This window comes from Columba livia, chromosome 1 (assembly GCF_036013475.1).
Source record: "Columba livia isolate bColLiv1 breed racing homer chromosome 1, bColLiv1.pat.W.v2, whole genome shotgun sequence".
NCBI lineage: Eukaryota > Metazoa > Chordata > Aves > Columbiformes > Columbidae > Columba > Columba livia.
The window spans coordinates 84,562,762-84,581,384 of record NC_088602.1 but is presented as its reverse complement, the minus strand read 5'-3'; the positions used below and the strand labels follow the sequence as shown (position 1 = coordinate 84,581,384).

The 18,623-nt window shown below is 39.7% G+C and overlaps 1 protein-coding gene across 1 annotated transcript; it reads right to left on the bottom strand.

The window, feature by feature from the left end:
- Positions 1-1,681: 1,681 nt before the first annotated feature.
- Positions 1,682-14,800, bottom strand: CHMP2B (charged multivesicular body protein 2B). Its single transcript, XM_065064863.1, has 6 exons — positions 14,540-14,800; positions 11,234-11,325; positions 8,015-8,209; positions 5,418-5,520; positions 3,693-3,799; positions 1,682-3,540 (listed from the first exon to the last, which is right to left on the bottom strand). Exons 1-6 carry the CDS (start codon positions 14,571-14,573, stop codon positions 3,427-3,429), a joined length of 645 nt encoding a protein of 214 aa, XP_064920935.1. The 5' UTR covers positions 14,574-14,800; the 3' UTR covers positions 1,682-3,426.
- Between the last annotated feature and the right edge of the window lie 3,823 nt (positions 14,801-18,623).

Genomic DNA, 18,623 nt, shown 5'->3' with positions numbered 1-18,623 from the left:
GTGCTGCAGCTGCAGCCATTAGATTTAGAGAAAGTGGCAATTGATTTTTTTTTTTTTCCCTGTACAATTTACTGACTGGGTAGTTGCCATCAATCACTCTTGATTAGGGAAAAACCCTGAGATAAGACATCTGAGGGGTGTAGCTTTATAAACCTCCAAGAGCTTAGTTAGCTATTTGACTAATACCGGCTGCACTATTTTTCTTTGAGATGTTTGTGGGGTTTTCTTGGTCTTACTTTTCCCATGGTAACTTTACATAGGGTGTTAAACTAGAATACAGGATAAAACAAGACATTATGACAGTGTGTAAATCTGTGGTTCACCTCTCTCTGAAGTACCATGTAGCATTCTGTCCCACTCATCTTGAAGGATGCAACAAACCTAGAAAAGGCCCCTCTACAGGCAAAGCTGATGATCAAAGATAAGACAAATAACTCTTCAATGTACTGTCTCTGTCTTAGACTTAATGGGTGTGCATTGAACACTGTAGAGGTCTCCTGAATTTAGGGCTATATGGAAAGGCTGAATGGACGCAGGTTGTTCACCCCCTTGCCTAACGTGAGAACTATGAGTAAACATGCAAAGATGGCAAGAAGCACAAGAAAAAACAAAAGTAGTGGTTTTTAATGCAGTGGGGTTTAAGATCTGTGGAACGCCTCAAAAGTGTGGGTGCCAGAAGTTTATTTATATGGACAAGCTCACAGATGAGAAAGCCACTTAAAACTGTTGTATATAGAGGAACATACACACGGCTCTGGAAGTGGCCTAAGTTGAAAACAGAGGCTGGAAAAGTATTAGAGGAGGAAGCATCATTTATATGTATCTTTTTCTCATATTTTCCTGGGTATTGTTTACAGACACGTGTGAAGTGGGATTCTGCGTGAGACAGACATCAGTCTGCCCCAATGGAGCCACTCTTAGGTGCATAGACAATTGCATTGTTGTTCTTGCATGGAAGACTTTTAGATTCAGTTGCTGTTAAGGTGTCAGCAAGGATGGAGGAGTTTAAGGATTGAGTGGGATATTTTTTTTCAGTCTGATAAGAGTGATTCAAAAGGAATTTGTTTCTAAGTAAGGGATACAATTTTATTATATATAGCTATAACATACTAACTATGATTAAAATAAATATAAGCAAGCCTGCAAGCCTACAACACTTCTCACTCTGCTACTGAAAGATTTTTATGCAAATTAAAGCTGCAGAACTTAAAAGACAACTATTAACAGAAATACAGGATAGATATTGACATTAGCCCTATTTCAGCAGCCTTACTGACACCAACAATATCGTTGGAACTGTTCATGAAAGAACTCAGAATTATGCCCAACTTTGACAGTCGTTAAAAGGAGAGTGCACACTTCATTCAGAAAGGACAAGCCTCGATGTTCAACCAAAATATAATCAATCAGTAACATTTTATCCCTAACCAATTTCATTTTATGGTTTCTACTTCAACACCTAAAAGCAGCAGCTGGACACTCAGTCACAGACAGAAGGGAATGCAAACTTGATCAAGACCTTATGGAATACCGAGTTTAAGTCAAAGGCCCTCATGCAACTACAACAGCTATGCTGCTTTATAGCTCAGGGCAAAGAAAACTTTATTAGAGCTAACAGGAGCCCGAAGAAAACCCACTGAGGGACAGATGTGTAAGACTAACCCTACAAAGGAAAAAGTCATTGCGAATTAAAAAGCATTTTATTAGATTTTTACAAAACCTGTAAAAAAAAGAAAAAGAATATTCACTTCATATCAGATATATGCAATATATAAACTTACACATTCCTACCCACTACCTCACAGAGTCATAATTTGTACATTATTTCCTTCGAAGAGAAAGAATACCTCCATTTCTACGCCAAAAAAAACAGATGAAAGCTCACCTATGTTTCTTCTTTCTCTTTTGACTTCAATCCTAAAAAGCAGATGGTGTGACAACAGTAGATCCACAGAGATGATGATTTCCTGCTACACTTCCTCTAGCAGCAAAGTCTCTTTATGAAGTTAGTTTGTTCCTCCACGGTTATCCTGGTTTCACTCTTGGGAGGTATTTTGTTTTTCTCATTTTAGAGTCAAGCTGACTTTGTTGTTTCTGTTCAATGAACGGCTCCACTAAACCAGCACAACTGAGAGGCAAATAATCTCCAGCAGACCAAGGGCTGAGGAAATTCACACCACCTGGGAATTCATAACTGCAAACTGCATTCTCAGACTCTATCATCTATGTAAAATAACAGTTCTTATTTCGTTAGTCCAACATATTCCACTTAAAGCTAGAGTCATGCTGCTGAAGTTCAGAGGCCATGGAAAAACCTTCACAGAACCAGACACTTTTATTATAGCATTTAGACAAGTAATTGCCATGTATCATTCAAAATTGTTCTCTAAACTAAAATTTAGATTTAGCTTATCAATGTGATCAATTGCATCTTAGTAAACAATACAATTATGCACAGTTATCTTCCATGAAGAAATACTGTAAAATATATACATATATTTCAGGCAAATGACCTTTTTACAGGCGCACAAGTTGCATTTCTGAACATCAGCACTGAGTCCCATCAACTGTACAGAGAGGTCTTGCCATAGTGTTCTGTGAAACTTATCTTAATTACAGTTTACTCACCTTCTAAAGACTCTTTCAGAAAAAAATCACAAAGCTACAAGATTTATATACATAAAGGCACAGCAATTCTGTTGAAACCAGCTATGTTACAGTACAATAGAGTTCAATCAGTGCCTTTCATGCAACAATGTTCACTTAGAAAATTTAAATCCTTTTCCAGTAAAATTACCTGCACGAGGACTCCATCTTTCCCTTTCAGTAGAAAGAATAACCAGCTATTATTTAATCAACTCAAAGTTACTACAGGAACTTGAAAGAAATACACAAAATGCTTTTTCTTTCTACATAAATTTGCTAGACTTTCAAGGCTATTTCTCATAAAAAGAAAATAGTTTCTAACTAAGAGCAAAGGTGAAGTTTCATTTGTGCTACAACAGGCTAAGAACTTTTCTATAGCAATAGTTTTATAAAAGTAATATATGTTATATAGGTGCTGTCCCAGGAGGAATCACCATCAGCTACAGAATAGCCAATTCTAAAGATAGCTTAGGAACTGAGATAAAAGAAAACTTTGCATTCGGAGGACAGATTCAGATCATGTATAAATGGATTTAGCATTAGAACTGTATCTGTGGTTGGCCCAGTGCCCAAAAAGAGTTCATGCAATGGACATACCAAATGTACTTCCCCCTGTAAACTGATTCAACATATTTTCCCCTTCCCCAGTACCAATGTCACATTGTCTTTTCTGAAGCTTCAGAGTTTTCCTAGACATCAGTTGCATTGAAAGAACATTTGCACTTTTTGCATCTGTTTGCAGGTGAATGATTAGAAGGCAGACTGTATACTGCCATCAAGCTAATCAACTCCCAAAGCTTTGAGCTGTCGTTCAATCTCTTCATCTGATATGGTAGCAGCTTTTGATGTTGATGCAGATGGTAAGCCTCTGGCAGCTGATGGAGCTTTGGCCATCTAGAAGAAGACAGAAGTTTTCTTTAGTCAAAATAATACATGTTACGACAAGCTGACTTATAGGACTGTAAAATAAAGGCTGCTAGAAAAAAATATTTTTTAAAAGGGAATGCAGTGGCAGAAGCACATGAACCAGGTAAAAATAGCCATACCTTTCCAGAGATTTCAATTCCTATCTCATCAAGCACTTGGTTAACAATATCCTGGCTTTCCTCCTCTTCATCAGAAGCATCAAAAATATCATCCAGAGTATCATTAACTTAGAAGAAAGAAAAAAAGAATCGACACTGTATTAAGCAAAAAAGATTACTAAAATAACCTAGGACCATCTTTCTGCCCTCCCAGAATGTAGCAGTCATACCAACGTATAAGATACTAACAGAAAGCAGCTGTATATTGGGGAGGCCTTCTCTGCCTTGCAAAGCCTGTCAGCACAGCTAGAGCAACAACCGGGTAAGGCATGGCTGCTTTTATAAAAATGTTTGGTTTCACAGAATCACAGAATGTTAGGGATTGGAAGGGACCTCAAAAGATCATCTAATCCAATCCCCCTGCCAGAGCAGGAACACCTAGATGAGGTTACACAGGAATGTGTCCAGTTTGAACGTCTCCAGAGAAGGAGACTCCACAGCCCCCCTGGGCAGCCTGTTCCAGTGCTCTCTTACCCTCACTGAGAAGACATTTCTTCTCAAATTTAAGTGGAACCTCTTGTGTTCCAGTTTGAACCCATTACCCCTTGTCCTATCATTGGTTGTCACCGAGAAGAGCCTGGCTCCATCCTCCTGACACTCACCCTTTATATATTTATAAACATTAATGAGGTCACCCCTTCTCCAAGCTAAAGAGACTCAGCTCCGACAGCCTTTCCTCACAAGGGAGATGCTCCAATCTCTTAATCAACTTCGTGGCTCTGTGCTGGACTCTCTCCAGCAGTTCCCTGTTCTTCTTGAACTGAAGAGCCCAGAACTGGACACAATATTCCAGGAGTGGTCTCACCAGGGCAGAGTAGAGGGGAAGGACCTAATGGTCGAGAATGGTTCAGTTGCTCTCTTTCTCTCTCTATTAGAACATTTCTTAAAAAAATATATAAATAAATAAATAATTAAAAAAAATCTACAGTTCTGGAAAAATCCCCTTTCTCTTTCTCCTCCAAATAAGTTGCAAAATTGTTAATTACTCAGCTAACTTCTGAATTGCAACAATACGATTGGGCACAGTTGAGCTATTCACCTCTTGCTCAACAATATTGTTTTGACTCCATGCTACTTACTACGGCCAAGACAGTGCCAGAGATTAGGACAGAAAGGAGACCATGATAGCAACAGCAGGAGGGTTGATATTATTTAGTTGACAGTGGACAGATGCATTCATGAAAAAGAAATTTATCACCCCTCAAGAAGTCTGTGGCTTAAAACAAAAGGAGGCAAATACATCCCATACCAAGGTGTACATAAAGCTGACATGATCAATAATCTCTAAATTAAATTTAGATTTTTGAATGTCCAGTCCCAGAAGAAAAAGGCACATGTAGAACTATCAGCTACAGAAAAAGCAATTTTCAAGTCCCTCTACCAGTTATGCCACCAAGGTTTTGAACTAGTCTCAAATCCTCTTCCCTTCCAGTATTTTCTTTCTAGAAGTATAATGGGATTTTTGCATGAAGATAAAAAGAAATATATTTATGTATCTAGAGCTGCTAAAAAGCCTAAGGCAGCCTCCCTGCTCAGATAGGCGTGGTTTTGTTTGCCCTTCATTTTCACTGTCAAGCTCACGAATTGTTGAAATAAAGCCTCAAGCATCAGTATTTCTAGAGTGGTTCTACCCCTTCAAGAGCACTGTGGGCTGCAGCAAGCTGCTCCCTGCAGTGCAGAACTTACTCATTTCTTCAGTCATTTCCATCTTCATGTTCTCTTTCTGGAAATTCTGCATAGTTTGTAGGGTCTTTTGTGGGTCCATTTTCTTATTAACTGCTTGCATTGTCTATTAATATTGAAAAAAACCCTTAATTATGCAATGAGACATTAGTTAAGGCCAATATGTACATTAAGAAGGAATAAAACTTTTCTAATAAAAAAAACCTTTAGTCCAGCTTTCACTTTGCTTGTCTCTTTACATCCCATGAGAACTGTAGATACACAACAGATCAATAGTGCAGTCTGCATCTAGTAAGAAATACTGCTACCTACTACCCTAACAGATATGCTTTCAAATGTATGCACCTTTCATGCACCATGACCCTTCTCCTGGCCTTACACTAGGAAAAACCTGCCTGATCTGAATGAAAAGAATAGGACAATATTTCCTAACTTGCAAGCTACACACTTTAAAGCGGTAAACGGCTGCGGGTGTTTTGTTCAGTAAGAAACATTTATTTGAACCACCACTAGAAGACAGGCATTAAATTCCAATTGTTTATGTTATAATTTAATAGAAAAATTACTTTTTTCTGAAAAGCAAATATCAAAGTGTTCAAAAAGTACGTATTAGCCTAAGGTGAGCCTTTGTAATGGGTAGAGATCTTTCTGGGACAGTGTAATAAACCTCACCTGGTTTACTACAGGTATGCAGCACTACCATTGCAGGCACTGGTATTTAATACTTCTTTTCTGAGAAGCAAGCTACTGTACCTCTCATGGGACATCAAAACCTAAATATAGACATGAGCAATTCAAATGGAAAGTCTAATGGTCTTTGAGAAGATAAAAGAGTTAGTTAATTAAAAGGGACACTATCAAGCTACTACAGCTGCTACTGGCTTTGTAGCAGCTCTTCTGCCTTCATGTTTCTGTTTAAAGTGATAATGTGTTATGCTTCTAATGTTACTTGAATTTCAAAGACTCTGTTCATAGTCATCTGATTTTAAAAAGTGGTTCTAGACTTAGAGGGTGTTCAGTTCTTTAGTATTCTTTCACAAGACTTATAGATGGACATCAAAAATATTTGCACTAAACTGATATAGAGTTTGTATATCTTCAGAAAATATGGGTCAGATGCATGATTAAAAGAAACATGCAACTATTAACCTGACATTACTGTGTCCAAAATTAGTGCTGTATGTGCTAAAAGGTATATACAAAATAGTTTGGATGCTTCTTATTCATGTATTTGTCTTGCTTGTTGAGATAACTGGTTCCATACATTTTTCACTGATGGCTGTTTGAGATTAAGGATAGTTTATAATCTTAAAATTGAATAACTGAGGACTTTTCTTGTTTAAGCTTCTTGTGTTGATAAGGCAAAATATTCGCTTTAAAAGTGACAAAACCTTCCTGTCCAATAATGTTAAACAAACTAGTCAATAGAAGTACCTACTGTGTTTCAAAAAACATCACTTTTCAGACGTTGGTTAATTTTTTTGTGTGTCTTTTTTATTTTGTTTTGTTTTTCCTGCTGACTTAACCTTCATAATTAATCTAGTGGCACTTCAGTTTTGAGAAATTTAATCTAAGATATCTCACGGATAAGAAACAAGTCAACCAGGTAATAATTACAAAGCAAGACTGATTTGTTCATATGCAACACTGCTGTAGGAACACTGAGTAAGCTGTTCAACTGCATTGGTTGATTGTAGAGTCAGACAAGCCCCCACTTTGTGCATTAGACATGGAGGATGGAAAGTTTGCAACAGAGCCACAACTTTGTATCACAAACCACTGATATCTGCCAACATACTGCTGCTAACAGGTATCTGACAGCAAAGCCTTAGCAGTAATTACTTTCCTCACCAAGTTGCACTGCATTACTGTGTTTAACTGGGACGTAATTGTATGTAACTGGGACATAATTGTATTTAACTTGGACTGTGAAAGCACAGTTTGTCTACAACGATGCTCAAAGCAAACTCTCTGTTCATCAATTCATGGAAATAGGGAAAAGTTCACAACTAACTCAGATAACTGAGACTTTTCAGACTCCTTTAAAAAAGAGATGAGATGTGTGAGAAAACTTAATGCAATACCATTTTCTTAGAGCACGGAGAATGAGAATGACAGGGAAGTCCAGATTACATTTCCTTAGGAACTTAAGATCCAAAGCAATAACCTACTTTTTGCACAAGCCATAAAGCTACTGTGACACTGCCTTGATTTCCAGATGAAGCATGCCCTACTTTTTCTAAAAAAACCCTGTCTTTGACAAGATATACAGGCAAGACACTGTAGCAGCATGGTTTGGGTTTTTTGATGCAGTGAAGGAGTTATTCCCCTGGCATTAGAGTTTTATTTTTATCACGCAAACATTTGACAGATGCCTAGCCCAAGAAAATACGCTTCGTTAGGTGCTAACTGGCTGGACTGACTAGACAAAAATTTCATAGTATGAATCAAATTACATTTCCCTACCGCATCTTCAACACCATTTGGCGTATTAAGCAATAAGTTTTATCCCTTTCATTACCTCATGCAAAAGAACACAGCTTAACTATTGCAACCATGTGCCACATTTTAATGTAAAAGAATGCTTTGTAACACCTTACTTTTGCTGTGGTTGACATAGCTCCTGCCATCTTCATCTGAGAGTTCATGACTTTTGTTTGAGTCGACATAGAAGTAACTTTAGAGCTAACAGCGTATGTTCGATTTTTCTGTTTCCGTAGCTGTACAAGCTGTTTTGCTAGCACTTTACAAGCTTCTTTGTTACCAGTCTTAGCCATTTTCTTTATTTCCAGTTCCTGTTAAAAAGGTATAAGATTAATTCTAGGGAATTTTCATTCAAACAAAAACTATGATTAAGTCTTAACACTCGTAATTAAATTCCAAAAGTTAACTATCTTCATATTTTTTTAAGACATTTAAAGTTATATAAAGTCTTCCTTGGTTTCTGCGAAGGCTACTTGGTAGAATAAATGCAATACTGCTATAATTAGACCCGAAGGAAAAAAAAAACAAACAACAAAACCAACCGACCAACAGCAAAAACAAAACAAAAAACCCCACAAAAACAAACAACAACAACACACCACCACAACAAAACTGAATTATAGTATAGCAGCACACAGTTCTGCAAAAGGCTTCTACATAACATCACATCACATTCACTTGTTATCAGGATAGGGAGTAACGCTTCCAAAAAAAACCCCAAAAGTGAAGAAATTATTGTGGCCAGCCAACTATTAGTGCCATGACTCTAATCTGATTCAATTTCTTGCATTCTTGCAATCAAGCCACATTGTTCATGGAAGAAATGGGGAGCTCACTAGTTCTTTTTAACACCTTTTCAGCCTCGAGAGAATCTCATAACCTTTTTGGGGAAAAAGTAGACAGAGTTACATGAGTAATAATTATAGGCTACTTGCCCATATAATTTAACTGGACTTAACACATAATAAAAGCGCTATAATTAATTTGCCCACAACCACATGTGCTTAAACCTTAAGACAGACACTTCTTCTGGCTTACAAAAAAACTTCAAACCCCATCTATCAATTCAAGAAGGAACAGCAAGCTGTTTAGCCCAGAGGTACCAGGAAAAATCTTGGCACAAATAATCTTGTCAGATGGGATTCCTCAAAATATGCCTTCTGATTTGTGACTTGACAATGTAAACTTTCCGACTATTCTTTCCTTTTCAGCCTTTTTAAGGAGGCCTTGCCATAGCATCTCAGTTCCTTGCATATGTCCAATTGTACATTTTAATTTTACCATTAAGTAAAAGCGGCCTTCGAAGACCAGGTTTCTATTGTGATTCTTCAGGAGAATATACCTGCTACAGGAACACAGCAGCTTCACTTGATGTGCACTGGTAGTTCAGAAAACTGCACTTACAAGAAGATATGTTACTCTGAAAGGTAAATACTGGTAAAGGCAAATGTAAACTGACCCACTGCATTAGCTCTGCTAATAGCAAAGATTACGTTTACTGGTTACGTTTACTACAGAGGTTGCACTGGCACAAGATCTTCTCTGTAAATCCAAAATGTCTGAAAGGCTGTGTCATACATACTATTTTCAATCCCAGGCAGTACAGATCAGCAATAAGGAGTGTAAGACTGGTCAGATATTACAGGGTTGAAACATATGCACAGCTGTCCTCTTTGTAAGTAGCTCATAGGGATTGCAAAAACAAGTTTCTAGACCGTGTCCAGAATATTATCTCCTTTTTTCATACTTCAAGTATAGTACCAGATACAACGTATTAGTTTCCACACTAGCAAACACTAGTTATCACCCTGGTTTTAACAGCAAACATTTAAAAATAGGGGGTTTCTGAGATGAAATACTTAAGTAGCACTTATAACCTGATTTTCAAAGCAAAATACAAACCTACACCAACCATTGCTAAATCACTGCAGATAATCCAGTTGCAGAAATTAAACCCTATATATAGATAATTTTATTCTGCATTAAGAAGAATCAGGGAAAAGAGCTGCAATACATTATTTGCTTTTGAGAGGTCTGGGGCAAGCTTATTAAAGCCAGTTATGCTCTTCTGGAAAAAAAAAAAAAAAAGAAAAAAAAATAATCAAAATTCCTACAGTCATATGAGGTTACTGAACTGAAACAGAACTGTCTACATACTTTAAGGTATTTTTATACATAGAATTAATATAACTATGTTTTCTCAAAGTAATACCTCATAATTAAGGAAAAAAAATGTCTTTCTGAAGTACATAACAGAATGTTCTGAGACTGACTGACAAGCCCTCGGTCGTTTTTCACCTTATCTGACTCTGAAAATTAATATTTATTGCCCATTGATTCTCTCATCCCAACAGCAAATTTTAACTTTTTCAAAGACATATTTCACTTCTCCTTCCTTCTTCTCCTCATAAATTTAAGATTTCTGAAATAATTTACTGTAGTAAGCAATCAAAACTTCAACCTGAGTATTCATGAAAATTTAGGTTATTTCCTGAGTCAGAATATTTCATACTGAAAAATGCCTTATCTGTAAGTAACCTATCACATCTTACATGTTCAGGGCTTCCAGAAACCATTTATCTGACCTCTTCCAGATTTTTTTACTCCCAGCTCTTGGTACTCATGCAACCTGCTGCCATGAAACAACACCTCAGTAGCTACTTGAAACAGTCGCTTGATTTGCATAGCTTTTCCCACAGTCTGAGCATGTCTTCATGCATCAAACCCCACCATCTGTCACATCCATTTATCCAATTATGTTGCCACACAGGTGCAGCATCCATTCACTGAATACTTGATAGCTCACACACAGTAAGTTTTAAATAGATCTTAATTTAGGCAGATAGTCTCAGTATTATTAGCTAGCTTTATGGAAGTCCTTCTATGAATGAAAATAACAAGCCTATGGGGTATTCACGATGCCCTATGGTTTTCAAGTACTGCTTCCCCCTGGAGAGTCATAGTAACACATGACAACAGTGACACTTCGTTTCTCCACTAGAAAACCACTGATTTACAAGCCTCTTAGAAAAAACCTTCTGAAGGATAGAGAATGCTAACAATGGAAGGCAAAAAATGAATGCGGCCATCTAATCTAAACACGTTGTTTCAGGCTTTTGCTAAGTTAGAGACTAAGAATCACTTTCAGGCAGTGATTTTCTTTTTTCTTATATTATTTTAATACCTGAAAAGTCAAAAAGAGTAAGTCAACTTTTTTAGTGTTAGACAACTTATTATACATTGAGTTGTACCTTTAGCACTTTGCAAATTTTCTGTTATATTGGGAGCGTGTGTTTGTTTTAAAAGAGTAAAATAAAGTTCCCTGCTCTACTTACCAGTTGTTTTTCCTGTTTTTCAAGTGCTGCTCTATCTCTGGTTATAACCCTCTGTGTACCTCTTAATTCTCGATTTTGCTCCTTTATTATATCTGTAAGGAAAATAGTTACAGTTGGGAAAAGTTTTCAATACTAATAAACATTTTGTCTGCTGAGCACTCTGCAGATGTACAGTGTGTTTGACAGCCTCCCTCTGTTCAGAATGAACTGTCAGCTATCAAAGAACTGTCAGCATTTTAAAAAAATGAAATACTAGCAAAATACAATGTTATGTATACAACATGACTACGTTTCAGCAGCACAGACCATATCCTGTTACAAAAAGGTGATTTCATCTAGTACATTTCTTTGCACCATAACCATAGCAAGAGGCTTAACCATACAGTAAGAGCTGGGTATACACACTTCCCTGCAAATTCAACCCTAACTCAACAATAACATACTCACTGTGAGCCCTTTGCTCTTCTATCAGTCAGGACTAAATGCAACAGGCAGATCAGCTGAAAAAAATCTTGTATAGGAGATCTCAGAGCAGTTAAGGAGTTCCCAAGTCCATTAAAACAGTGAAGATGCTCCTAGATACAACCCTGGACCTTGCTCTTCTCTGTCCTTATTCTGGTTCAACTGACATTACTCTCCTCCACAAACGTATCCCATCTGTGCAGCCCAACTTCAAGTCAGGCTACAAAGCAACAGCGTTCGAACTTTTGCCATTGGCAGATGCTTAAAGATATTTAGGTATGAAAGTGGAGGCCTTTGGAATAAATTTAAGTTCCTTGACAACAGACATAGCCAGCAGAAGCTTGAACACTGTCTGTCAGGCGAAGCATGTCATCCTTCATAGGAGTTTTGTCCAATGTACTATTTAAAAATTATCTAGAGGTAACATCCACTTATTAAAGCAAGTATCACAATATAGGCATCAATCATGCTAGTTGCAATTAACTTTTGTTAGAATTTACATCATGTGCTTAGGTGTGATTCACCTGGGCAAAGGTAGAGAGGTCTGCATCTGACTCAGCATCCTCTGACCTTTATAGAGGAAAGAAATCAGTACTTTTAGGAAGAGATTCATCTGCTCCTAATGTATGTGTCGATATGACATTAGATAAACTTTGGGTGGGACTTTAAAAGGAGCAGACTGTCACATAAATTTTGTTCAGTGCTTGCTCTTATAATCCACAGAAGTAACATCATGGTAGGGCACTGCTATTGTACTTAAAAAGTTTGAAGCACAAAAAAAAAATCTATGCAAAGTGGCAGAGTTACTAACAGAAATAAAAGCATGAAGGATAAATTGCAGAAACAACAGACACCTTTTTCATTTTTTTAAGGCTTGTGACAATTTTTCTGTAAAGAGAAAGAAGCGTTCACATTCTTCATTCCCACAATCAGAAATACTGCAAAATATCCATTGCTGAAATTATTTCAACCTTAATAGGTTTGAACTGAAAAGCCCCAAACCTCCAGTGGCATTTTAAAGAAGATATATACACTACCTCCTCCCACCAATTGTTTTTGGCCAAGTAAATATTCCAAACAAACTCTGTGAAAAGAGACCTGTTTTTACAGTGCTACTGCTGCTCTGAGAACTACCCAAAAAGCATCTTCAGGAGATGTAGACTTTTCAATGGACAATAATGAAGAGCTGAAAGATGACACAGGACATAACCCTGCATTCTTCACACTGGCAAAGCACCAGTGAGGGTTATTCTGGAAACAATGCTACAGGCAAGTAATTTTGAAGGTAGACAAACATATATTACTTGCACAGCTGCACTCGCGAAAATGAAAAGAAAAAAAAGCTTAATAGGAACATACACATCTGTCTTTTCAAACGACAATAACTAATAAAAAAAAATAAATCCTTTAATGTAGAAAGCGTGACAGTAAGAAACAGGATCTGTACTGAAGTTGGGAGACAATAAGGGTCAGTACAATGCTTATTTCTGTTGTTCCTGATCTCATATAGTGCCTCACATGAAGGACAGCAATAAACAGAAAACAACAGCTACCTGCAGTTACAGGCCCTTTCATTTGTTTTTGCAAGTGAAGGCCAAGACAAGAACTTGATTCTTGTTCCTCTGTGATAACTGATACAAATTCCTAGCTTTACTCCAGCAGACAGAGGAAGATGGGGTATTCCTGAGACAGCTTTTTGCTGATAGTCACTCCTGGGTGTCACACTGCTGCCTCACATGCCAGGGTAAGGAGGAAGCACCTCCATTCCTGAAAACAGGTTGGACAAGAGACACTCAGCAAGGCTTGACCTGGCTCCTATAGTCCACCTTGGTCATGGAAGCTTAGTGCCACCTCCTCCTTCCTCCCTTCTCATGTGCTGGACCAAAAATGGGAAGAGACAAGTGGGAAACATACGTATTCTCCCTTGGTGCAACACAATTGGTTGACACACAGCGTCATTTTTGGTGTGCCGCTTTTGAACGAGGACCCACTTGATTTGAGACAGGGCAAACGCTATGCCAGCCAGCTTTGGGGCTCTCGCCAACCTCCAGCCAGCCTCTGCCCCACAGCCTTGCCTGGGCACGCCGGTTTGGAGGGCTGCCCATTGCCCATAGGATTGCTGACAGGTAAGCAATCTTTTATTTTTTTATTTTTATTTTTTTATTTTTTTAACTTCGGAGATCGTTATTTCTGCATAAGTTTAAGCGTTTTGTGTGCAGACTGACTACAAAAACGTCGAGACAAAGTTGTTTCCAGCCCCCCGTACAAAGCCAAGGGTGGCGACCGGCAGCTGCTCTCTGCGCAGCGGCTCCCGGAGCCAGCGGCCGTGCCCGGGGGGCTGCTGGGGACCTGCACCCCTCAGGTCCCGCCTCGCCCTCGGCTCCAATAACTCTCTGCGGGCAAGTTTTGTCCCCTCGCTGCCAAGAAGAAACGTTCCTCCTCCTTCCTCACCCACACACCGGGATCAGCAGGGCCCGGGATCACCTCGACTCAGCTCGGCCGCCCCACAGGGCCCGATGCCCCCGGGAACTCCCCGCCTCGCTGTCCCACGGGGCCGGCCCCGCCCGGGGACTCTCCCCGCCGCCCCGCCTGGTCCGAGCACCGCCGGTGAGTCACCCCCCACGGGCTGTGGCCTCCCCCTCTCCCCCCGAGTTCCCGCTCCGCCGGGACACAGGGCCCGAAGCCGCCCTGCAGGTACCGCCGCCACCCCCAGGCTCCCGCGGCCCCCGGCCGGGGCCAGCTCGGCGCCCGGGACCGTAGGAGAGCTGCGGACAGCCGCCTCCAGGCCGCGAGAGGGGCGACGGGGGCCTGCCCCAGGCGCCGGCAGCCCCAGACCCCACTCACCATCCACAGTCTTCTTCTTGAAGAGCGAGGCCATGGCGGCAGTCAGACCCGGAGCCGCCGGAGCCCCCACGGCCGCCTCAGTGGGCTCCTGCCACCTCCTCAGGTGACCAGGAAGCGGCCGGGCCGCGCTGACTCTCCCAGCTCCGCCTCCCGCCGACGAGGGGCGGGACAGGGACAGGGACAGGGCCGGGGCCGAGACTGGGACGGGACGGGCTGCTGCGCTGCCCCCGCCTACCCCACAGCGGCGGCGGCTGTTCGGGGCGGCCGCTGGCTGCTCGGCGCCTGGGCCGCCCTCCCCGCTGCAGCCGCCGCAGAAGGGGGGACGCGGGGCCGCTTCTGTCACCGCGGGAGTCACAGCCTGGGGCGGGACGGAAACCTCTGGTGGGTTTCTCCCCGCTCTTGGGTTCGGGATGAACGGCTGAGGCTTTCTTCACGTACACCTAATTATTAAAAACAAATGAAGTACAGCGATATAGTGCTCTTCGGGCTCGGTTCCCGCGTCGCCTCTCGCCGTGCAACATTGCGTGGGGCAGCTGTTGGGGTTTGGGCTCAGATCGCGATTAGACACGAGTGGGTTTAGTTTCTACCTGTGATACGTGGAGCGCCGGGCTGCTGCACACGCGTGGCGCTGCATGAGGTGTGTTGAGCGCAGTGCACCAGTGCTCTTTGCAAGTACAACGTGGGGTTTTTTGGCTGTTGTTTTGTTCATTTTGTTTTTTGTTTGTTAAGAAGCATCCCAGCTCTGGACCCTCGTCCTGAGCCATTGCCATGCCTCGGGAAGTGACAACACATTAATTTTCTATTACGAGATGAGCCTTTGTCTGAGGATCATGGCTACTGTGGCACTCAAGATGTAAGAGCATGGAAAAGTGTGTCATAATTTTATTGGTTTTCAGGGTCTAATTACAACTCTTAATTTTTAATAAGATAGTTTATAATGTGTCTGTGGTTTCATCATGAGCAATTACCTACTTACGTATCAGGACCTCAGAAAATAAAAAATGCACTATAGTAGAAAATACAAAGCTATCAGTGTGAATATTGGCTAGATATACCTTTACTTTAAAGTGTCAGATTTTTAATTTGTAAGGAGAAACAAGTGATTGTAATGTAGTAATGCATTTTGATAGCTAGATATAAATTTAACCTGGGGAAGGATTCTAAGTTTATGGTGGCAGTGCCCTAATAAACCACACTTTTATAACCTTGCATGGAAAAGCAATCTATTAGAGTATTACAATAGCTATGTAAAGATATATGTGGATATAGGTAGATATAAACTATGTATTGTGTCAGTATTTCTTGATTTTCTGGAAATACTAATTTTATTGCAAATAGCAAGTTTTCATTGTTCTTCACATGGGCCTTTTAGTATTAGTTATTCTTCACCATTTGTGCTAGACTAAAATCCAGATCATGTGTGGTGACCATGGAAATTTAGCAATCACTATGAGGTAAGGTAAATAAAATACCCTTTACAAGTTTATTCTTGTATCTCTGTACTATCTGTTAGGTCAGGTCAGTCACAGATGAGTTAGTAAACAAAAGTGAAATCCTGGCTTTGAAAATGCACAGATGAAGGGGAGGAGAGTGCTTGTAATTTAGATTCAGTTCCCCGCTTTTCGTGAGAGAGAGAGAGAGAGGCTGGGCAGCTTGACTATGGGGTACTCTTAAATTGTTCTAATTAGCTGTGAGACCAGAAAACCATTTTTCCACAATATTTCTTTATGAATGTTTACTTATGATGAGGTAAACAAATATATATCCATTATAGGCTTCTTTATTGCAAATAATAAAGGATGTCTGAGCTATTACTTGCCAACACTTATTTTTTTGTGCTCTAAGACTGGATGCTGGTATGCTATTGTGTATTTTATTTGAATCTTTTTGGTAGTAGTGACAGGGAAAGAGAAACCCTTGAATTTATCTTGTAAAATAATAATGCTTTCTTTTAGATTATCACTGTCCTGTTTCGGGGTCTATTTGCAAATCAAAATGTAAAAATAATTTTTTAGTAGTTAATGCTATTTACAAACTTTAAAAATCAACCAGATGGAATAAATAACCTTTCCTTAATGCCTGTATGTAATGCAGAACTCAGCTGATTCAGAAGGATGATGTGATATCCTGTATTAATTTGAAATTGAGCGCTTTCAAATCAAAGTATGAAAAAAAAAAATGAATTTGGAGAGGAAAAGCAGATTAATTGCAGGAAAGCTGATCTATGTTCCGAAGTTGTCCTTAGAAAAAGGTGATGGTCATTTTTTAAATACATCTGTAAGCTACTCTAGCATTGGTCCATTGGAGTGTTTAAGCAAATTGTTAATTTAAACCAGGTGACCAGATTCAGTATGCTGAAAGCTAAACACATTCAGGTGCTCAAATAGAAGGGCTTTTGTGAAGAGACCATTGCAAATTGGCACTTTCAGGTACTGTTCCTTAGAACAGTAGATCAAGTGGCTGATATGGAAAAATAATTTTTGAACAGGCTCCTGGGAGAAAAAGAAGGGGTGAGCTTTCAGGCATAGGAGCCTTGAAGAAACTCTCAAGGTTATGCTTTAAATCTTTTCAAGCTTTCTGGCTATATCAGCTGATCTAATTAAAGTTATTAGTCTTCCATACCTCCCCTTCTAGGGTGAGGGAAACATTGCAAGGGAACTTCTGCTGACAAGCTAAAGCAGACCGTCTTGGGATGCTTTGTGTATAATGACCCAAATTCAGTACTTTTTTTGGTATATTCTGGCCCTGTCTGATTTCTCATCTGCAGATATAAGGAAATTAAATGAGGCCATGTGTAGTAAAGAATGAAGTGGGTAATCTGAAAATTAAAGGAACCTGGACAAGATAAATGATCAAAGACTGGTATAAATGTAGTGTTATATGAAATGCACAGTGCTTAACATGTAAAATAAGGTTATGAGAAGAACTATCTTTGGGGCCTCAGCAACTGGCCAGTTTCCAAATCCTGCAAGTACTCACTAGCGCTTTACTTGGTCCTGGAGGAGCTCTGCTGAAATGAAATGGCACAGAACTTACACATGTAAGAGTTTGTGAGATCATGCTGTACAGGTTACATGACCTTATACCTTGTCATGTGAAGGAAAGCTGAGTTAGAAGGAGACAGAAAAGGCAGAGAGATTTGCAGATCCTGTAGAAGTTCAGGCTGCAGTTTAGCTCAGCACCTGAATTTCCTTCCTGAGTAAAAATCTGCTGTGACACAGGCTAAATGCTATTGCTGTGTTTAAGTGTATGGCTTCGCTGAAGCCAGTGTATATGTCACGATGTTCACTCTAATTTCGTTGATTAGTAAGGGTAGCTGGAAATTGGGGTGTGCTCTCCAGGGTGGAGATGTGATGACGATGTACTCTGTGGACCCAGAATGCGAGATGCTGGGAAGATAGTTAAGCGGAAAGGGGCAGGGGAGAATCAGTGGTCATCATAAAAGATGTGCATGTGAAGAAGGAGTTAGAAACAGTAAGAAAAAATGAAGACAACCCTAGAGGTGAGGGTAAAGAGGTTGAAGAAAAGCAGTGGAAATGGTGCAGCTGTAAGATGCTGGAGATTCCCTCCAATACCATGGTTCTCAAATTCATTTTCTCTGCTTTATTCAAAATGAAATCACTTATTTATGTGTGCAAGTATAAAAAAGTGTTTTACACAGCATATTTCACACTCACCTTGCAGATTAGACAGCTTTCTGGCAACTTTTGTGGAAAGCTCACAAGAACTGAAAAATACCTCATTCATAGGAGGAAAGGGAGAGTTGCATCTAGCAAATACACAGGTACAAAATAATCCTTAGGAACACTGAAAGTAAAGTTGTGAGATGGATTTCGTAAGAGAAAGCTATTTAACTGTCTGCCAATAATGGAAGTAGTGAGTTGCTGTCAGGTAAGAATAATGCCAAAATAAATGAGGTTGCACTAGGAATCAAGTCAAAAAGCTCCAGATCAGTCAGTGGGACTATCTGTTTGGAAACAGTTCATAATACTAAATATTTTCTTAAAAAATAATTTAAAAAAAGAAAAAAAAAAGTATTTTTCTTTAATTTAAGAAAATATTGAGAAATGTGATGAGTCTGAAA